At 39.6% G+C, this 23,402-nt stretch overlaps 1 protein-coding gene across 1 annotated transcript in view; it reads right to left on the reverse strand.

Moving 5' to 3' along the window:
- Positions 1-21,426, reverse strand: part of ADGRG2 (adhesion G protein-coupled receptor G2) — a 57,084-nt gene extending 35,658 nt beyond the window's left edge. The window contains exons 1-3 of the mRNA XM_033052164.1: positions 21,379-21,426; positions 10,195-10,313; positions 3,222-3,842 (exon numbers count right to left, since the gene is read on the reverse strand). Of these exons, the coding sequence (XP_032908055.1) occupies positions 3,222-3,842; positions 10,195-10,312 (739 nt within the window). The 5' untranslated portion in view covers position 10,313; positions 21,379-21,426. The remainder of the gene's footprint in view (positions 1-3,221; positions 3,843-10,194; positions 10,314-21,378) is intronic.
- Between the last annotated feature and the right edge of the window lie 1,976 nt (positions 21,427-23,402).

Here is a 23,402-nt window from a genome sequence, read left to right on the forward strand (position 1 = left end):
GGTACTTACAGGTGATTAAAGTTTCTTTTCAAGGATTTAGCACTTTAAACTCATTTATTTACTTGAGTGGTTGTTCTCTTCAATCACCCCAAACTTTAGAATACTTAGCAGACTTTTTTCTTGGATTATACAGAGACAAGAGTGATACCATTCATATTGTCCACATTAAAGTACGTAGCTACAGAGGAATCATTCATCAAGGAACAAGACAAAGAAACTTTCCAAGGTTAGAATACAGAAGAGTAAGCACATCTTTCTTCACTTATGCATTTTTAAATACCAGGAGGTGATCTGTAAAGTGAGAGACATTCAACCTGCACTCTTCTCTCTATATCACAGCTGTTATGCTCTCACTCTTAGCAAGAAGGGAATTATCAAAGGAACACGAAGAACGTACGTGGAAGGCCAGTGACGCACCAAGTGCGTGGCCTCCTTCCCACTCTGGCACTGCCCGCAGCATTTACACCTGCTTGGTGTGCAGTGGCCACACCAAGCAGGAGAACCAGAAGACTGTCACTGGAAGGAGCAAGAGTTTCATCTTTAACTCAGATCTAAAAACTCACTGTTGAGAACCATTAGTCCAAGAATAGTGATCAGCCTCATCACAAAGTGGGAAGCAGTCAGACGTCCTTTCTTGCAAACCTTCAGATGCATAAAACATGTAGCTACTGCAGAGGTAACCCCAGCAATTTCTGGGGACTGAGCCACACAGTTAAAGTTGAGCATACCTTTAAATGCTAAGCATGTGTGTGAATCTTACCACAGTCAGGATTTTGACCCTTATTAGACCCCAAAAGTAAAGAAAAAAAACTTTGGCAATTTGAAAAATTTTCATATAAACAAATTATAAAATCTAAAGTAAAAGAATCAGAAGAGTCAACATAAAGAAAGGCAGGAAAATAGACGCTAAGTAAATCTAGACTTAATGCAATAGATCACTGCCAAAGAGACACCAATTAGACAATGGCTTACACTGCACAAAGACTTTGAGTGGTTAAGCAAAGAAGAAATCACAGAAATTATAGTAGCCTTTGGCGGAACAAATAATTGTTTTATGTAGGCACAAAATGCCAATCAGGTCACAAAACAAATTTTGAAACTTGTCCTCCGGCACAATATAGCTGTAATGAACCACTTCTTTTAACCTTTTGTGACTACAGAGAACTTTCCTAAACTTTAAGCCTTTGCCAGTTACATTCATTGCAGATGTAAACTTAGGTTCTTCTGCAGACTTACTACTCAAAGTCCCTCTATTTTAACAAAAAAAACCAGTTAAACAGAGAAGCATCTCAAATAAGGTAATTTTTAAACAGGTGTTTGAAGGAATTTACTGAAAGAAATCAGATTGTAAGAGTAGTAGTAATATCAATTAAAATCACATGACACAAACTACTAGATACTCCTACCATAGTAAGTTTTGATATCTATTGGACTGGTACTTGCTAAATATATGCTTTTCACAGGATGACTTGGGGAGCTAAAGTGCATCTATTACTGAAGGGAAGCAAATAAACTAAAAAAACTCCAGCAAGCTTCTCTTTGAAAAGATGTTCATGTTCCAAGTTATCTAGAAAAAATAAATTAGATTTGGCCATAGAGATGGTCTCTGCACTGAAACAAACCCCTGTCAGCATAGTTATTCAGTTGGTCTGAAGCATTTTTTTCCAAAGCTTTGGAAACAATGCATCTTATACACTAACTAGAGAGCTCTTGCAGGTAGACGAAGGATTCCACAAGTTGCTAAACCATGAACTCTAAACTTATTAATCAGTTGCGGCTGGAGATGGGTATTGCCTGATCAAGATACCCTGTGATGCTCAAGGATGCTCAATATTCAGAGCAGAAATTGCTGGAACAGAAACCAAGGAGGTTGTTTTTCCAGTGCATCAGTAAAAGACATTAAGATGCTCCACTCTGACTGAGATTTTCCCCACTACCCAGACATGCCTCTCTCAGATTTCCTTCAGACCAAACATACGTCTGCTAGGCAGAATGTTCCTCCTTTCAGCCTTAGGACTGTACTCCTTCAAGCACAGCCAGACATGAGTAAAAGAAAGACATCCTTTCTTCAGTTCCTTTCTCAAGTCACACAACCCAACAAAGAAGTTGTGTGCCCAACCACAGCATCAAGGTCAGCAAAGGCATTTCACTCATTACAAAAGAAGTGCTAGCAGCATTCTTCATGAGACCTGGTTTGTTGGACACATTTCTTTCTCTTGCAGAAAATGAAAACTGGTCACCTGGTTTTACTACCCTCACCAAGACACTTTGCATCTAGTCCAGCCAGGCAGTGGTTATAAGTTTACATGGATAAAAGATATTTTTGAATCTGCATGAAATAGATAGGTACATTTTTTAAGGATAAAGGTGATGAATCAAGACTGTTTTGCAGTTAAACTGAATCACTGATGCACTATAAAAATTTTAGGAAAAAGTAATTGAGCTAGTCACATTAAAATCCCTTAGGGGATAATATCATTTCCTATGATTGACAAATTGTATTCCATCAAAGCTTGATTCAAGCTTGTCTTTTTTGCCAACAGATATGATAGCAAAAGCTAAAAATAGGATTATTCTCTTGCTTGAACTCAATTTCTCTGAAAATAAAATCTTGGCTTGGTTTGATTCAAAGGTTTGTGTGGTTCTTTTTCAGAGGGGAATTTTGAGACGTGTGAGAAACCATTTGGTCATTTTAACAAAGGAGACATTACTGATACTCATAAAGAAGAAACTGGATCCTCCTATAATTTTTGCAGATGTAGATCCTTCCAGCTGAATTTGGTGTAATGTGCCAGTGAAGCAGTGAAAAGTTAAACTCATTGAAATTTTGGCCCAGCAAATGTGTAGACTAAAAACCAGCAATGTTTTCCTCTGTATTTATTCCCTGAACGGAATATGTGTAAATTAATTATTTTAAGATTACATTAATACATGCCCCAGTACTCCAAGGAGTTTTAGTTGCCTGCATCCTGCTCCCATATTACACAAATGGTTGATAGAAAAGTTGAAGCGAGTTGAAAGTCTTTAAAGGACTAATGCTATACCTTTTCATTTGGATAAAAACTGGGAAGAGCTGCAGGCCTTCACATGATCTCATCAAGAACTTAGGTAGAAATGATTAATAGACTAAGACTTTGTAAAATCTGGAAGTGAAACGCTAGACAAACTCAGATCAACTTTTGACTGAATTACTATTTCCAAAGTAATGCAGTGGTACTTACCACATGGTAAAGAGTTATCCTCTGCTACTGTCGTGTTATAGGTCCAATCTTCCTTTCTCCAGCGTATAACACCGCTATCCTGGCAGTCCTCAGATTGTGTTATATTTGCCTTGTCCCACATTCTGAACAGGTACAGCTCCCCAGTCATACCCCGCTGAGGTGACGCAGCTGTACCTTGCAGCTTTGAACAGCCAAGTAAAAACTGGCCTTTTCCAGGCAAATTAACTTTCCCATTTAGTTTCCTGTGAAATTTTTCTGTTCCATTTATGAATACCTTCATCTCCTCATTGTCACTTTTCCACTGGATACATATTTGGTTCCAAGTGTTTTTTTTATGAAGTTTTACTGAAGTATTTATTTGTTTTCCAAACAACCATATCTTCAATTTACCATGTTCTCCTGTAAGTCCAAGATCATACTTATTTGCAGAGAAATTGGTGTGAAGAGTTTTTTCAGCGTATACATATGCTGTCCACAGACTGTTTGAAGAATACAGCTTGAGGTGCACACAGACAAGGAATTCTCTCAAAGGATGCAGAGAAATTCTTGAAGACATGCTCCAAGGATCTTCACATGCAGTTTTAAAGACGGCTTTGTATCGCCCTAGGAAATCCTCCTGATCTAAATAAAGAAAAGGTGATTTGTAAAATTATTTAGTCTTAAAAAACATCTTTTATACGATAGTTATTTCTCTATACAGTACTGTTTCTAGGCATTGTCCTAGGAGATTTCAAAATAAAACATTAAGAAACAATCCTGCAACCTACTTCTTTGGATTTATTTTTGTGGTGAGGAAGTGACAAATTTGGAGGCAGTCAATAAATTGTAGCTACTCATAAAACGTATGCACAACACCAAGGATGACCATGTAGAATCACAGAATCATTCAGGCTGGAAAAAACCTCCAAGATCATAGAGTTCAACTGTCAACCCAGCACTGCGTAGCCCACCACTAAACCATGTCCCAATGTGCCACATCTACACATCTTTTAAGCACCTCCAGGGATGGACTCAAGCACTTCTGTTCACAGCTTGGTTCAATGCTTAGCAGCCCTTTCCACAAAGAAACACTCCCTAGTACCCAATTCCTAGTATCTAAACTCCCCAGGTGCAACTTGAGGCCATTTTCTCTGTTGATTACTTGGGAGAAGAGACTGAGCCCCATTTTGCTACAACCTCCCTTAAGGCAGAGAGCAAGAGGCCCTCCCAAGAGCCCTCTTTTCTCCAGGCTAAACAATCTCAGGTCCCTCAGCTGCTTCTCAGAGGACTTGTACTCCAGACTCTTCACCACCAGCTCTGTTGCCCTTCTCTGGACTTACTCCAACACCACAATGTCTTTTTTGAAATGAGGAGTCCAAAACCGAACACTGGATTTAAGATGTGGCCTCACCAGTGCCAAGTACAGGGGAACAGTCACTGCCCTGCCCTGTTGGCCGCACTATTGCTGATCCAGGCCAAGATGCTATTGGCTTCCTTGACCACCTGGGCACACATTGGCTCATGTTCAGCAGCTGTCAATCAACACCTCCAGATCCTTTTCTGCCATGCAGTTTTCCAGCCACTCTTGCCCCAGCCTGTAGTGCTGCATGGAGTTGGTGTGACCCAAGAGCAGGACCTGGCACTTGGCCTTGTTGAGCCTCATACATCTGAGGCTTCACCTTGCTCCTCATCCCTGTCTTCCAGCTCAGGGGGCTGGGTACTCTGAGACCGAGGCAAAGAAAGCATGAAGTACAGCAAACTTTTCCACACCCCTTGTCACTACATTTCCCCTTCATCCAACAAAGGCTGGAGATTCTCCTTAGCAGGTTTATTGCTAATGTATTTTTTTTTATGGTAGTAGCCAGATTAAATTTTTAGTTGGGTTTTGGCCCTTCTGATTTTCTCTCTGTCTAACCTTAAGGTACCCTTGTAGTCCTCCTGAGCTTCCTGCCTTTTCTTCCAAAGGTCATAAACTCTTCTCTCCCGAGTTCCAGCCAAAGCTCTCTGTTCAGCCAGGCTGCTCAACTTCCTTACTGGCTCATCTTTCAGCAGGGGGTGACCTGCTCCTGCTCCTGCCCCTTTAAGAATTCCTTTTTGAAGAAGAATGTCCAACCTTCCTGGACTCCTTTGCCCTTCAGGGCTGCTTCCTGAGGGATTCTGTCAAGGGCTGCTTCCTGAGGGATTCTGTCAACCAACATGCCAAAGTCTCCCTTCCAGAAGTCCAAGGTGGCAGTTCTGCTAACTCCCCTTCTTAAGTCTCCAGAAATTGAAATTTGTGATTGCTGAGGTCTCCAACCACCACATCATCCACCAATCCTCTCTGTTCATAAACAACAGTTCCAGCAGGTACCTTCCCTATAAAACAAGTAGTTCCAGACAATGCCCAAACACTGAAACTCGATCATAACTGTTCAGTTCTTGTAGGTGCCTCGTTTTCTCCATTGTCCCAGTAAGGAAAAGGGCAGACTTTTGTGGTTCTAGATGTAAACTCTTGGGAGCTGACTGTTATTTTGTGGAAATATGCACACTTCACTCATATAATCATTATCATGGTTTGTTTGCTTTATAGTGTATACAGCAGCAACAAAATAAGAAAAAGTTCCTGTGGAACATGAAATGGAACAACAGAAAAATTAAACAGCCTGTCAGATGTTCAGTCAGTGAAAGAGAACACACTACTGGCACCTTTCAGGAGGTAATTATTTATCAATAAATATATGCAGAGCTTTTATGTATGCTCCAGAGGACATATGGAATTAGTCATGATTGGTCAGGGTTGGAAAGCAGAAAAAGATTATCCAACATAGGAAAAAACCTTTTCCCTTAGCTCCTCTGTAAGAAGGCAAACTTCTAGACAACTTTGATCCAAGGTTTTTTTCCAGGGTAGGTTATGTTTATAGTCCTAGTTAGCTGTCAAAATCACAGCCAGTTCTTCTGTAATGTTCTCAAGCAATCAGAGCACCAGCTTTCATAAGGCCAGTTCTAACAACTTTTCTGTCTCTTGACCTCTAGGCCCTCAAATTTCTTTTTCAAGAGCAACAAAGGAAAACAAGGAGAAAGTTCCTAACTTCCAAGTGCAACTTGATAGTACAAGCTACCAGAAATGTTTGAAAAACAAAATATACCAATCCAGTTTCATGGGAAGCTATTGATACCTATTTTTGTTGCATCCTATAGCTTAGAGACTTTCTGCAATGCTAACTACCAGAAGTTTGGAGACATTTTTCTCAACCTGGAATCATTCCTGAAGTTCAACATATGTGAAAGAAGTGCCATGCAAGGCCATAAATCAAACAAAATCTCTCTGGGTATAGGCTAAAATTAGGTGTCTCCTAACTAGCAGACAGTGGATTTTGAATGGTGAGTTAATACTCGGATTGGTTCTAAACGGCAAAGGAGAAGAAAGACATACTTGACCCAAGCAAGCCTTCCCTGCCTAACCCTGCAGCATGAATTCACTCATTCACTTCAGTCACTCGTCAGTTTGAAAGCAAAATCTGGGATACTCAGCTAAGAATACTTCAGCATAGAAAGCTAATTTTTAAAGTTACTTAAAACTGAAGAAGACTGGATGGGAGGGGAAAGTGTCACAGAACATTAGATTTTTCAAAATGAGGGCTCAAATATATCTACCTTTTTAAGTAAAATTTAAACACATCTCCACCTTACAGCATGGATGGATCATAAGGAAACTGATTTTACAAAGGAAATAGCCAGCTATTTACATGTCAAAAGTGGTGACACGGTCTTTCAAAAAAAAAAAAAAATTGCTCAAGCCTTTCATTATTAATAAGAATTTTTTCTGAAAGTTTTGAAGAACTTGATGTGGTAGCTGTTCCTTTAACAGTGTATGTCAGAAGTATACTTGCATGACTGATATAGCCTCCAAAAGTCCTGTAAGCAATCTTGAGCATGCAAAGATGGCCAAATTGACTGGTAAAGGAAGTTTCTTGACACAGCTTCAAAACTTGAAGTCACTGTTAGCTATCCAAATTAACAGACTGGAATTCCATTCCTGAGCAAAAATACTGACTAAAACTTGAAGCATCATCAGCAGACTTGGTTTTAGAAGTGAACAAATTCTGAGAGAGGCTTGATTTTGTGTTAAGCATTAAATCAAGGTTGATATGCCAATAGTGGATTAAAGGGCTGCTAAATTCTATTACATTATTTAGAGGAATTGTCACTTCAGTGACAGAGTAACTAACATCTACAGACATCTACAAACTTGTAGATGAAAACAGTTGTAAGACAGGCAGCTAACAGAAATTATGCAAAACAAGACCAATCTGCCGATGATTATCCTGGTCTGCTTTATGCAATGAAATCATAATCATAGTCAGAAAATGCATTTGTTGTTCCAAGTGAGTGCAGTACAGCATTACATTAGAAATTAATTATCAGTATTATCTTGACTAAATCTCTTTGACATGTGGGTGGATGCATTGTAAGCAGGACATGACATTACAGTAAAGCCTTTGGAAGATCTGTTAATCATCACTTATTTTCTCTAGCAATGGTGGTTGTGGGCTGTAACCCACCCCTGACCATGGAATCCAGGAGCCTGTGCTCTGACAGAGGCATTCCTGTAGTCTCTTTGCATGTAGACAATACAATACATTCAGAAAAGTAGCCATGAACACACTTTTATCACCACAGCACAGAAAAGGGAGCACAGTGGAAAGAACGCTTCATACAGCTCCAGAGTAAGAAAAGTCAGGAAAAAATAAGTAATGATAATTAAAAAAAAATCCCCCACAATTTGGAGTGAAGGAAACTTCATTCGATAGTAATCATGGCCTGACTTTTCAATGTCTTTTGCTGTAATTGGGCAGATGAGCCTTTTCAGAAACGTAAATTGTTTCTTCTTACTATACTTATCTCTAAGACATGCACAATCTGGGGGGTTTTGTCCTCACTAAAACTAAAAGCGTGTACTTAATAAGCACGTTCTCTTAGGCCTTAAAAGAAATCCTGAAACCTATGCACATACTTCCAAATGTTGTTTATGACAACATAAACCAAAAATGCATCTCTTTCTTTTTTATAAACATTTTTAGATAGTGATAATTGGTATCTTTACAAGAGACAGCCAACTGTAGGTATTAATAATTACACCTACACAAGCAGTGTCAGTTTCCTTATATTACTAATAACCACTGGATCAGTACAGCTAAGCATTATTACAATCAAGTATTCTCTTGAATAAAAAAATAGTCATAAGTTTATATGTCTCCACAATCTGGTTTTTAATTAGCAACAATAGTTATTAACTTCCTTGCAAGTGTTTGCCACCTGTGACACATTTGGCTCACTACAGTCCATTAAAATGACGTCAAAATACTCTCGTATACCCATGTATTCCACCTAGAGCTCATAACTAGTTTTTATAAAAAGTCTAAAATTTCAAACTTTCTACATATGGGTCACTTGATTCTGTTGACTATTTTGAAAATCTGAAGCTAAGACCTGTTTCCCCCAAATCAATTTCATCCCTCCTTTTCATTCACAGTTCTATTTGCTCAGCTGGGGATACATAACATCACATTATCCAGCATCCTGAGCATCAAAAAGAACACAGGAAGTTCTTCTCTTCATATATTTTGGAGAACAAAAACATACTTTGGCATTTCAGATGAGGAGAGAACTGGGAAGAGATGCTGCTGACAGTACTAATTGCTGACAGCCTAAAACCAAAAATCCCCAATAAAACAGGGGGAAAACGTAAACACACTCTTGTGTCAATTAAGCTTCCATTGATGATTACTGACAGTTGTGAGTGATACAAAGGTGAAAAATGAAATCCCTCTTTGCTTGCTTCCTCAGACCTTTAGATACAGTTGAATTTTCCCTGGAAAAACTCTTCTATGACATCTGTCCATCTGCTGAGCAGCTTTGTCCTTTTTACTATTTTAAAGTACAAGAGGTTAACACCTCTTAGTAGCAGGTTTATCACCTGAATCTCAGATTCTGTCTCAATAGAAACATTTTGTAAGTTACTGTATCTGGAGAATTAGAGTCAAAACTAGTCTAGCCTGTAACCTATGAAACCTCATTGGCTGTACAATGTCGTTAAGACGGCACAATTACATTAAAATAAAAATCAGGCAGTAAATCTGAACTGCAAGAAGTTCTGACCTTGAGCAAAATAACAGGCCATGACACAGAAAGCAGCTTCTGAAAACTAGCGACTAAGTACACAGCAAAAAACACTCCGAATTTTTTAATACACTAAGCACATTATTAACATGATAAATGCATTACACACTATTGACATAAGGACACTTTATGAATGACAAGCACTGTTATCTTTATCAGCTGAGGTCCAGAGTAGTAACAGACTAACCATCAGTTTACAGAACAGCCATGAAAAAACACAAATTATTTTACTTCACTTTATTCTACTTTACCTCACACAAAAGCATCACTATGTCAGCTCTCCACAAAAACCTTATGAATTTATTTTCCATTTACTGTTACATAAAGAGCATAAACTGCCAAGTTCCAATATGTCATTTGTGTTACAAGTTTTGGACCTTACTACCTCTTCCTTAGCCATATGCAGATTCACAACCAAGATCGATGCAGGGGATGTTCTACACTCACATGCTCTGAACACAGCAAAGCTCAAAGGATCTTGTGGTGCTTTTGTAAGAGCGGTGTAAAAGATTTAACAACATGTTCTGAAAATAGTAATGCTTCCAGCCAAAAAAGCCCCAGCAATAATTTGTCTTGTTATTACAAATTGTGTTTTGGTTCTCTCCTCATCCATAGCCGACAATAAGTTACTACCAATGATTTTTTATTAAAACATAAAAAGCATCCAAAATGCTAAGCACCAACTGTTTCATTTCTTGTTAGTTACAGTTTTTCCTCTTGATTTCAAGAGGCAAAAACTTGCCTGTTTGAATATATTCAAAAGTCCTATTCATCAAGACTAATGTTATTTATTTGGAATACCAACACTAGACAAATCAGGAAAAAATTCTCTTACCTTTGCTTGCTGTAGCCAAGAACAACTGAAGCAAAAGGACTGCTTGAACAATCCAGAATCTCAAGAAAATGTCCTGTACTCTGCCAACACAGCACTGTTGTTTTCCCCAGGCAACCATTCTAGAAGAAATAGATAAATAAATAAACCACAATGAGTAGAAAATATGTAGGTGTGTGGACATTATGACAAAATATGCTTTCAACATGAGCATAAATCTTCACAACCCTGTTGTACTATTGGGTGTATATTGCACAGAAATGCACTGTATATTGACAAGACACTAAGAGAGAAAGAGATGTTTGCGGAAAGGGAAAAATACCCCAAAACAAAAAAAAACAAAACCATCCAAGTTCTAATTCTCCAAAGACTACAAATACATCAGAGCATGGCCATGACTCCTTGCACAAATAAGACTTTCAGCATTTGAAAAACAAACAACCCCCTCCAAAAGATTCCCACACAACAGCAACAAAACACCCAACCAAAAGCTGACAGAGCAAGCATGAACAGATTGTCCAAAAGCCTTAATAATCTCAGTAAATATGTAAGAAACCATCTCTTCAGTCCACTACCCACACCTTCTCTCACATAACACTTTAACAGCAACATTAAGAACCAAGTAAGAAGCAAGATTTTGATTCCCAATCCTCATCTCATTATCAAAACAAGAAGCTACTGGGATTAAAAAAAAAAAAAAAAAAAAAAAAGACAAATGCCACAAATCACAAATCACTGTAGACAGCAAGTTCATATCATGAAAATCTGCTTTGTCCACCTTTCTTCCTAGTGATGGTTGTTTAATATGCACAACAGGACGAAAGAAAATGTGTAGGAAAAAGAACATGCCTCCTATTATAAGAGATACTATCCTATTAAATATATTTTTTAATATCTTTTTTTAAAAAGTGCATCTGTATATTTTGCATGCTGAAAGAATCATTCAGGTGCTTTTTGCACACACTAATACTTAAATAAAAAAAGTTTAGATACATACATATTAATATCTTCCATGTATCAACTTTAGGGTAGATCAGAGCATTGTGCCTGACACCAGAAATTTAACTTGGCCATCACAAGTTGGGTGCATGTGCAAGTGCATTGGTTAGCACTCACACTGCTCACAAACTGCACTCTAATTCTGCTCATGCTGTGTCAGGCTGCAGTAGCTTCCCTTCTTTTCAGGCATTGTTAGATGGTGAGCTGGTTCAGGAGTTTTAAATGTTTTTAAGGTTAGGGCTAAAATGTATTTTTGGAGGCATTCACACAAATATTTATTAAATATTTATTAATTTAAAATAGCTATTATGGGTTGAACTCTGCAAGAGAAGTGCCACAGGAATACACTAAGAAAGTTGCTAAGGAATTTAAACTTTAGAAATGGATTAAAAATACATGCAAATAAATTATAACCATATAACAAACAACACAACATAGAAAGCATAAAGCATAGAGCAAAGACTTTCTAAAAATTAAGAGCACTGCAACATTCTTGCCAGTGTTTTCAAGAATTATGCAAAATGTAATACTTCCAACAAATAAAAAAAAGGTGACAAAATAAATCATAAAACAATTGTCATATCTAATACACACAATCCTATCCAGGAATAGATCAAAATCAAACAAAAACAGGTCAAAAAAGGGAAGAAATGTCAATGGTAGGCTAGCTTTCTAAAGATCCCCAGGAAACATGTTCAAACCTGTCCTCAGCTTGCTTCTCTGAACGCCTAAAAATTGTATATTAATTAAGTAGTTCTATCAGCAACCTAAGTAACAGAATTAAACTAATTCTCTTAACAACCTGATAATGAAAATTTTTTTGCTTGTATATATCTGACAACTTCAAGGACTGTGCATTTACAATGTAATTTCCTAGGGCTAAAAGTAATGCTCATCCAAACCCCATTTCCTTTCCTTGCTTACTTACATTTCCCAGTCTAGTCTCAAATTAGGTCACTTCCAAGCAAAACCAAGCTGCTTATCTATTCTTCCATTTTATGGGGAAATCTTTTGTACGCTAAACCATCCATCCATAGCAATGTATTTAGGCAACAAAATAAACACAACTTCCAGCATCCCTTTACTACCTAGACATCAACAAGTTCAAATGTGAATGGAATGGAGCCCAAAAATACTCAGTGGCATCCACAAGTGTAGCCACTGATGCTGGCAAGTAATGGGGCAAGCTGCTTGCTTTGTGTCACATACGATACTGATTCAGAACACTCGTACAGTCCCTGCTTTTGGTTTTCTCCTTAAGCCTCAGTCCTGCAAAGAGATACACATGAAATGAGCTGACTAGGACAGAAGTTTACTCTTGAACCACCAAGCACGCCTTCTATTTTTTTTGGCAGAGCTCATTAGACAATGATGTTAGTGTCCCATCCCCCAGAAATAAAAACTGCATTACAAACGCCTAAGTTTGAGTACAGGACCCAAGAAATTCCTGGTAGTGACTCCAAGAGCCCTTTCTGAGCATTCTGTAGGCCTGAGGAGTTTGAATGGACCTTCCTCTAACTCTGGCATTTCAGAGTGAGCTTTGCTAATATTTGTCCAGTGTTTAAACAAAAGTCTGTAATAAATACTTTCTGTACATTCAAGTTTTTATCTCATCTGGGGTTTTTTGACATTGTTCTCACTTCCAGAGATGGGCCTGGCAAAGACAAGTAGGGTCAGAGTCAGAGCTTCTTGTTGACTGAACACAGTCACATCAAGAACTCTAAAACTATTCAAAGTTATGAATGAAAATTAATGGTCCCAGGCAAAGCAATAAAATCCAGATAGCAGGAAACTGAGTAAATGTATAAAGTGAAATTGTGACGTGGTCACAGCTCAACTGACTTTTTGCAACACTTTGGATAGTTATGCTAGTTCAAGATTTGTTCCAATGTCCAGATAAAGTTGGGAAAATAACGCTTGTGTTCCTTTCTTTTTGCAACAATGTTCTTTAGACACTACCAAAAAAAAGAAGATGCTATCTTTGGTATACTTTTTAAGAAAAAAAGCAAGATATAAAATACAATGTCACCATATCTATTAAAATAAACATCATATGATACATTCCAAAACATTTGGCCATTATGTTCTTCTTAAACTTATTTAAGTCCTTTTCTGCATAAGAATCCTAAATCTTTATTTTTAATGAGTAGTAATGTAATTGAAGATATATAGTTGTGGACACTACAGAATTAGGCATAAGGGATTCTGTTCAATTGATACTGATTTGCTCATGTGTTCAAACGAACATTTGTATTTTTCTTCAGAATAGATGAATACAGTGTAACTCAGTGAGCCCAGCATAATTATGCATAGTTTTTGCAGCAGGATGAAAAATTTTCACATGTATGTCAAGCAAATCTAATTAAGCACAACAGTTACTGAGTCACCCAAGTGTGGGAAAGAATTCTGTGCAGAGACTTCAGGTAAAGATGTAACCAGCTGGCCTCACTTTCTCAGTTACAACTAAGTGGTTTTTATTTACAAAGAGCTAAGTGTCTGAAATAGAGGACAATATAAAATATTTCTTTATGGTCAGCAGAAGAAATGAAAATTCATAAAATAGAAATTAAAAGCTCAGGCATAAATCTGTTACATCCTGTTTGCTCTCCATGAAGAGTGTCTTATTTTGACCAATGACAACCTTGTACCCCGGTCTCACAACATTTCACACCATTTTTTAATTTGAAAATCAAACTATAATTGACAGTGCTTTTCTTAAAACAAATGAACAAACATACTTTGAAAAATTGGGAGGGTTTTTTTGTCTGTTGTGTTATAAATGTTGCAGTTCTGCATTAGTATCACACTCCTTGGAAATTAAGGAGGTTAGTAGAAACAAAGACAGGAAGACGGTACTAAAAAGGAGTCTGTGTTCCTATCATTAATAATAATTAGCTCATGCTCTGCTATTTTACTTTACTACTTTCCAAGTGTGCATCCATAGGTACCATATCAAGACATTTAGCACTTACTTTCAGCAATTGCTTGCCTTGTAGTACAGCAGATACATTTTCACAGGATTAAAGACAAAGAAGGTGCAAACCATAAATACAGCAGCTGTGTTCTGTAACTTATTTTGTTAAATCACTTTTGGAAAAATTCCACATCCAAATTTCACAATTCTTGTTGAAAATACATATTTACTGGCAGTTTTTAACATTTAATAAACTATTAGTTCTCTTACGCTACGTTTTAGCCAGAGCAGGTTCTCACTGCCAATGCATAAACAGCTGGTTACAGAAAGTTATGTTGGAAATCATGGCCCAAAGCAACCATTCATTTACTTCCAATCCACTACTGCACCTCAAACTGCTATGTTCAAGCCATACTTATTTCATCCATAGTCTTTGGGTCTTATTCTGTCTTCTGTATTCATCTCCTACTAAGATTTTGGGTTTAATAAAAATATTTCCCAAATTTACAGAAACTACTGCTGAGGAGGAGGGTAATAATGAATGGTAAGCTTCTGGTTGCTCTTCTGTGACATTCTGCCTTATTCAAGTCTATACCAGGTGATAAAAGGCTAAAACGAGGAAGATAAACACATCATACTGCCCAGGTATGAAAATTTCTTCATGTCTTTCCTTTCAGAAACATAAGACTGTAGACTTCTTCCATCGGCTCCTTATATTTTCCAGACTGGAACCAAAACACAGTAAAGTTTTTATGTTATTTTTAAATTTTGGCTGAGGCAACCTAGATGTAATAGGGAGGACACTTATGTTGGAAACTCTTATGTCACAGTAAATCTTGGCACATACAGAATTTACTGACTTAACAGCTGAAGTAGCACCATTGAGTTTAAAATGTTGTTCCATGGGGGGTTTTATAATGTGTTTTTCCAGAAGACAATAATAAGATTATTACTGTCTGATAATAATTTGGTTTTCATTAATTTTCTCCAATGCTAGTCATGTCTGCAAAAACTGTATTCTACAGTCACTGTGTTCATATAGTCACTTTATGTAAAACACCAGCTTTTTCTAAGACTGCAGTGATAATGTGGTTCAAGTTCAAGGATCTTCCTCCTGACATAATTCTTTACTGTTTTCAAATACATGAAATCTTTTACTTTTTAATAAGTTGGCTTACAGAGAGCAACAAGCCACTTAAGCACAGACATCAGTCAACTGCAAAACTCATAGATGGTTGATTGATGAGTTCTTCACAGAACAGGAGGATGAACTCACCGAAAAATTCACTCTTTGTTTAGCCTTTCAACTGTTGCTGGATACTGGCATCAGAACGACTTTTTAATATATTTTGTTTTATAAATGCCCAGCTGTGCAAGGCAAGGTCTGCCTTCAGTTCAATTCAGGGATCTCCCCTTAGATTCATGTAAAAGTGCAAAATTAATCACTTAGCCCTGTGTAAGTAGATTCAGGAGTGGAACATGCTATTGGATGGCTCTCCATTATGGACTTCAGGGCCAAAAAACCCGCACTTTTTGTACTTAGTTCTCTTGTACAGCAACAGCTCTATATAGTGCAAAAATAGGATGGGGGACAATTACAAGCAAGTTTTGTTCCCTCTTACCCAGACTGGAAATGTTTCACTTCCTCATAACCAATTGTCACCTGGGAGATGAGCAAGAGGCCTTTCTCTAGCTCTTATAAAAGTTTTACACTATCCAGGAAATCCTTGTCTGCACGGTGTATTCCCTCAAGAGCACAGTTTTACCTACACCCTCTATTAATTCTAGAGCAAACTAAAAAGCCTTTAACTGACAATGCCTGAGCAAGTTGCATCTTAAAAGAGTTTACAAACTACTGATAAAGCACGACAAGCAGAGAGCAATAAAAGTAGTTATGTTTGTCATAAGTCTAGTTATTTCAACTTCAGACAGGTTTTTTGCATTTTCCTTTATACATTGGGGTATGGAAGTATACGGGTTTAATGGAGGGGGGACACAAGATGCATTCTGCGGAGTAGAAGACTACACAAAGGCTGGCACATCAGAAAAGATTAAAAGAACACTATGAATGCACCTTGAGCCATATAAAAGCATAAGAAAGATGTAAGCACAAAAAAGTACACAATTTTTCAAAACCCTTTGTATTCAGCTACAGGGCTTGAACTGACACAAAGAGAAAGAGGGAAGGACAAAGACTTTTCTAAACCTCAAATACTCATATCAGTGAACAATGTAAGCAGGCTGTGAGGAGTCAGGTGAGCACCAGGCATGCCAAAAAGACTATCCAGCTCATGCTTTCAATTTTCCTACTTAAAAAAAAAAAAAAAAAAAAAGAAGAAAAAAGAGTTCTGAAAGTTTCATCTTACTGTAAGTGGAGGAAAATAAAAAGTAACAAAATAAAAAGTAAATAGTTGTTTCTTCTCAGTTTACACTTTTCTTCCCCACTCTCCTTTCCAAACTCTCTTGGCTTGAATAGCAACACCCTAAAAAAGAAATTATACTGTGATTTCATCCTAAGTTTCACTTTATGGATTTAACAGGTCTCTTGGATCTTGCACTTGGAGCCATTAAAATTTCTCTGGAAGCTAAGAAGCACAGTATTTGGTGGAGGTTTTTGGTTGAAAGAGGGGGGTGGGGATGGTTTATAACAAGTCTCTCACACTCTTTCAGTCAACAGCGCAATGACCAAAACTAATAGTTTGTACACAGAAATAAAACTCATCAGTTTGGAAAGATGGCTGCACTGAAGCAAGCATCTTCCAAAGTCCCACTAAAACTCTGATACAGAACACAGCATCACTACCCTACAAAGCCTAAGGAAATAAATACAGTCATGTCGGCACTTCAGTCTCCACATGGGTTAAATATTTAGGGAACCTCAATTAATTAATTATTAATTCTAGGAAACAGGATTATGGTCAAACAGCATCTTGGGCCTCCTTTAGCACTTCTCCTCCTCAGGGTTTAATGTGTCTGCAGAGAAACAGGAGATGGTACCATTGCCATGTTGGACTGAACTACAACTGAAACAAGTTAGTCAACAGCAAACATTTGTAAACACTTGAAAGTCATCACATAAGTGAGTAGATCACTTGAAAGCAACCTCAGAAAAGTTTATTTCAATCTGAACCATTCCTGTCTGCACCTCCACTACTGCATCAGCTAAAAAAATTTACTTTGTACAACTACAGTCCACATGGCTTTTTTCACCATCACCACCTCTATCAAAAACACTGCTGACTAGCTGAAACATAGATGAAGGTGAAAGAAAGAAAGCTTTTTTAATCCAACTTATATGAACATACGGACTGTGCTACAAGTCAGTAATGGAGGAACAAAGTCACTTCAAAACATGAAGCCAATCAGAAACCCATTCAGTCAGTTTATGCCCATAATTAATTTGGTGCAAAAGAAACAAAGGCATTCAAAGTCTGCTTGGGAACTTAGAATTAAATATGGAATTTAGCAGCATTCACAATCAGGCATGCCCAAATGTCTAATAAAACTGGACAGAGAGGCACAGTTCTTTATTTCTCTGAAGAAAGGGACTTGCTAAGAGAATATTTTGACCACTAAAAGCATCAGTAAAAGATGATGAGTTTTGTTACGTGTGCACAACAACATTTCCACAATTATCATGATCACATTACTCCTTGTCTTTCTAATTCTAAAAGTGTCACATCTTGTCAAACATGACAACTTCTGGCAAACCTTCTGATGGATCTTATAGACCTTAACTCCTCAATGATTCCTTTAGGGAACATCATAAATGAGAAAATAATTTGTGAGGGGTTGTTCTTTTTTGGTAACATCACTTGAGGTACTCATGCAAATTTCAGCAAAAAGAAATACTACGATGAAGTCTAGTCATTTTCTATAAATACTACAGATTGAAAATGTATTTTAAGTAGATTGAGGAACTTATAAAGCATTTCTTTTTTATCTACTGTCTCATCTAGTATAACTGACATTCTACAGTTTTCTTTTAAAATAAACAAAAATAAGCTAATCATGTTACTAACTATACTTTTTCCATGAACTATTAAGAACACCATATCTAAGCAGCCAGCAGAAGAGGCCCTAGAGCAGAACAACAAAATCACATATTTACAAGGCACTATCTGAAAAGTAGCTGTTGTGTCAAACAGTATTTGTGTTTCTGTGCTTCAGAACTCATCAATAAAAGAAAGACAGAAAACACTGAGTCTGGGATTTGAACTGCCAGACACTCTTCTAAAATCTTTTATTAGTTCCACTGCATAACACCTGCAATAAGACTGTCCTGAATCTGATGCAGGTAGCACTCACAGGTTGAATACCTGTGGCATACAAAATACTGAGCTGAAGACAAATCCATGTGACTCATGCAGGGGGAGTTTGATATTGATTTTTTTTGTCTTTGATTGTCTTTGATGTCAGCTACAAAAGCCCCTTTATCCATCCTAAACAACAATGAATTTTAGAGGTATTTTATCACAAAAGGAATGCAAGACTTCCAAGTAATTGAGTCCTATTCATTAACATATAGTTGTACAAGCCTATCTTTTTCATAGGATAATTATAGAGCCTTTTCAAACTGCAACTCCACCAGGAACTTATGGCTGGAAAAAGTAAGACCCTCATAATCATGAGTACCGGCCTAACAAACAAAACCTTCAACTCCATTCATATTCACAAGCTGAGTAGCACCTATCAACAAATTAATATTCTCTAAATCCTTGCATCTGGAAAAGAGCAAAGCTTTTAACTGAACCTAGACATACAAAACCACTAGTAGACTTACCATTTATCATATAGTTAACATTTCAGGCCAAATAACATGACTTATTCATTCTAATTCTTATGTTGAAGGGTTGCATGAGCCACCCTTACTTTGGCCTTCAAATAATCTAATCTAATATTCCACTGAAAATGTAAAACTCAAGTGTAGTGGTCAGTTTTAAAGTTAAACTGCATTTGCCAAGGCTGGTGATCATGTTACATATTAAGAACTAAAAACTGTCCAAATTTAACAAGAATTATTCTCCCATGAACTCCCAAATTCTGTCTGCCAGCACTCTACAGTTACTAGTGGAAGACCTGACTAAAAGCACTCACAGCACAAAAACTGTATAAACTGAGCAATTAACTTGAGAAATGGAATTTGGTCTTTCATCTCTCTCCAACTGGCCCTAACCTGAGCCAATTTCTGTTGATGTATTAGAAACAGAAGTTTAACATTAAATTTGCAAGGCAATGAAGAAAAAAGAACATGCTAACAAACTCCATTTGAGCTTGAATTACCTTAAGATACAAAAGTAATATTAATAAAGACACCAATAACACTAGTTCACTTGGTACCATAGAAGAAATGACATAACATTGCCTTACAGTGTAAGTAGATTTTGTGGCCTCAATTTGTATCTGAGCAAATTTTATCTATGTGCAATTTTTCCTGCATCTTCTTTCATTTCTGCTTTGAATGCTCTGAAGCATTCCACTTCAGAGACTTGTTTTCATCATTAAATTATAAGTGTGCTTCCTCAGTGAAGACAAGTACTTGGAGATCCTCCTAAGCAAAGACATGGGTTTTGTCCTTTAGTTTAATTCAACAAACACACTACTGGTCACTTAGCAGAGGAACAAATTTTGCTTGTTTCCCCCATGGAAACAGTTACAGAAGTCTGCTTTCCACTTGGGAATACCCTTAAGGTGGAAAGCTTAAAAATAGGAATATCAGCTTGTGCAGTTCTCTTCTAGTGATGATGTACACTGCATGCAAGCAAAAGGGAACAACATGTTCTGAGTAGACACACATAATGCCAGATTTACTTTTTCAGTACAAGCGACAGGACTGAAGACATAACTGATTTGCTTTGGGATTGATACCTCATAGATCTGGAGGTTTTAAGCTCTATTTTGCCTCATGTTGAAGTCCATTCCAACACACCTTCAGCATTACTCTAACTGATTTGAGCAGGGAGGATGGCCCAGAAGATCCACTGTGGTTCCTCCCAATCTTACCAATTCTGTGATTTCACGTAAGTCAAAACCAGCCTAGGTTTCTACAACCACACATTTAATTTGCTGGATAAGCATATGTTGAACTAGTTTACAAACATTTATTCCCGGTCTCCACATAAATCAATGCAAGAAAATAACACAGTAAAAGCAGCAGAGTTCAGTACTGTTACAAATACTATCCACGAATGATAAAACCTATATATTTCCAAAGCAAAAATAAATTCAGTTAAGAAAGAATACTTCCAGTACACTTAGCCAGTGAACATAACAAAAACAACCCAGACAAACACCCCCGCTCGAAATAACTATTGTGCATACAAGGTGACTCTGAAGACATCACTTTCAGGGATACAGGTGTCTTTGCAGAATGTATGTGAAAGAAGCAGAGAAAACTTTCAAGCTGAATGTATTCTCTGCACCCGTTCCCACGGAAAGCGCACGTGAGAACTAACCCCGACCCGGTTTAGCAACGCAGCCCCACCGGGATAATGTCTCTTCGTATAAACCGCATTCAAACCTCACCAATGCCTCTACCAAAATCAGTCACTTTTCAGGCCAATTTAACACTTTACTAAACGTTTCTCGCTATTGACTGATCAAGCACTTAAAATAATGCTGGCAAGCTGAAGGAGAGCTTCCCAGCAGCAGCACCGAGAGCTGTACCTGGTGAGCAGCCGGTGCCGCTCAGGACGAAGCCTGAGCCCCCCACGGCGGCCCCGGCCCGCACCGGCCCGGCGCGAGTCCCAACGGGCCAGACCCGCCCGCGGTGCCGCTCCAGGGGATCTCCCCTCAGCCCCCGGGCCAGACCCGCCCGCGGTGCCGCTCCAGGGGATCTCCCCTCAGCCCCCGGGCCAGACCCGCCTGCGGTGCCGCTCCAGGGGATCTCCCCTCAGCCCCCGGGCCAGACCCGCCCGCGGTGCCGCTCCAGGGGATCTCCCCTCAGCCCCCGGGCCAGACCCGCGGTGCCGCTCCAGGGCAGGACCCGTGACTAAGCGGGAGGCGCGGGACTTGCCCGCGGAGGTCGGAGCTCCTTCACCGCCACCCCCGCGGGACCTCCCCGCCCTAACCTCGCTCGTTCCCCCAGCAGAGTCGGCAGGAAAGCCCATCCCAAGGGAGCCGCACACCTCTGCCGCCCAGCTCCGCACAGTCGCTCACCTCCACCCGGCTCAGAGCGACTCCCGTTCCCGCAGCCGCCGCGCTGCCGGTCCCTCCCGCCCTTGGGAGCCTCTAGCTCCGGCTGCCTCCGCTCCCGCGAGCCCGTAGCCGCTCACCTGGCGCCGGGCAGCCGCCCGTCGCGTCCGTGCTGTCCCGTCCGTGCCGTCTGTCCCGCCCCGTCCCGTCCGTGGCGCCCGCCTCGCCGCTCGCTCAGCACTGGGCACACACGGCAGGCGCGCCGGCAGACCCGGCAGCTGGGACAGCCACTGGACGGGGGGCGGAGGCAGGCGAGGGAGGTGCTGCGAAAAGCCGAGGGAAGCCGGCTCGGCGGCAGCCGGCGGAGCCGCCCGGGAGCGGCCCCGCCGCCCCTCGGCAAGGCGGGCTCGGCGGCCCCGGCCCCTCCCGCCCGCGGCCCCGCGGGTGCGGGCGCGGTCCCGGCGCGGTCCCGGCGCTGCGGCAGCGCCCGGGGCGTGAGGCGGGCCCGGAGCGCGCTGCGGGCAGCGAGCAGCGAGCAGCGCCGGCTGTGCTGGGACAAGGCTTGGGGACACTTGGTGGCTGCACACAACCAGCTCAGGGGAAGGAACTACCACCGCGAATGAACTGCTTCACACTTCTTGGTGGGCAACGTGCTCTGGGTTAAGCCAGCCTTCTCTCTTGTAAAGTTTACTCCACCTGTAAAACAGACTTAACTACAGTAAGCCCTGATGTCACACAGATTTTGCACATTTAGCAGCCTTCATTGCATTTCAATGAGACTCATACCTTCAGTCCATTCAGATTATTAGTAGTGTAAGTGAGCTTCACTAGCACGACGGCAGAAAGCTGGAGCTGTGGCACTCCCATTTTTCAGTTGCTTGGATTGAAGCATGTTCTCAAAAGGCAGGATTTTCAGTCACTCATTTTATACCAAATGTTTAGGAACTGCTCCTTGAATGTAGGCTGGAGGTTTGCTGGAAAGACAAAAAAGCCTGGCTCCAGGCCGTAGCTGAGGAAAGCACATCCCGAGGGAAAGGCTGGAGCTTTAGGTGACAACTCCTCTCAGTGTCACTGAAAAGATAAGACAGATAAATTCTAGGAACTGCACAGACAGCAGGTCTTCCTGAGGATGCAGGGTATGATGAGTCCACATGATGAACGTAGTTTTGTAGAGAAATACTTGCAAAGAAGAAATTGGGGGTAGATGAAGAGACTTGTTTAATTGTTTAATTTTGCTTAGATCAGTGGTGTATTTGGATACTTTGGAGCTGGCATCTAGTTGAACACAAGGCCAGTGCTTTTGCAATTCCTCACATAAGAAAAAAAAGTAGGCATTTGTCTTTCTCTGCCTTGCTTAGTGGAGTATCTTTCACTTCCTCAAAGGCTTAAAGACCACAAACTGTTCCTAGCTTAAACCACCTGTGAGAATTATAATCACTTCTCTTCTGGATGTCTGTGGTCAATAAGGAGGAAAAGAAAAATTGTCAAAGTTAGTGCTAAAGGTGTGACGCATAAGAATACCATTTATCTGTGAAAAGACTTGCCTAGTGATTCTACATCAGTGCTCTCTTGACGCACCCACCCTTTACCAACGGGGCTTACTAATGTCTCCTCAGGAAGGCTAAAAGGTTCAGAGAGGCTGGAAACTGAAGCCCAGCTTACTCCTGGATACCTTACCCATTGGTAGTGCAGTGTTAGGAAGCTTTCTGTGATGCTTGTTGTGTGAGTAGTTACTGGTGGACAGGTAAATGGAAGTCTGTCTATCCAGCACCTCTGACAAATGATGCAATGTTTTGAGCAAAAATCAGCCAGTTGCTGAATTTTCAAGCGCTGAAATGTAATTGCAGGAAGGGGATTTACTTCAAAATACTTACTCACTTTCCGCTCAGACCTAGTTAATTTGCTAGGAGAAATTACAGTGCAATTTGCAAAAGGAAAACATTCAATTTATATTTTTGTTTGTTTAAACTGTGTATTGCATACAGCTGGGCGGTGTCCAGTAACACACAGAGAAACTGAACCAAATTGATTTGTAATGACCTAAAAACTAAGTAAAGAACTTAATTCCCAGTGTATTTGTATTGCTCTGCTTACCTGCTTTCTATGCCATCTATAGATTTCTAGGACTACACTGGATCTGGGCAGTGTTACATGGAAGCCAAAG

The sequence above is a fragment of the Catharus ustulatus genome, chromosome 2 (assembly GCF_009819885.2).
Source record: "Catharus ustulatus isolate bCatUst1 chromosome 2, bCatUst1.pri.v2, whole genome shotgun sequence".
Taxonomy (NCBI): Eukaryota; Metazoa; Chordata; class Aves; order Passeriformes; family Turdidae; genus Catharus; species Catharus ustulatus.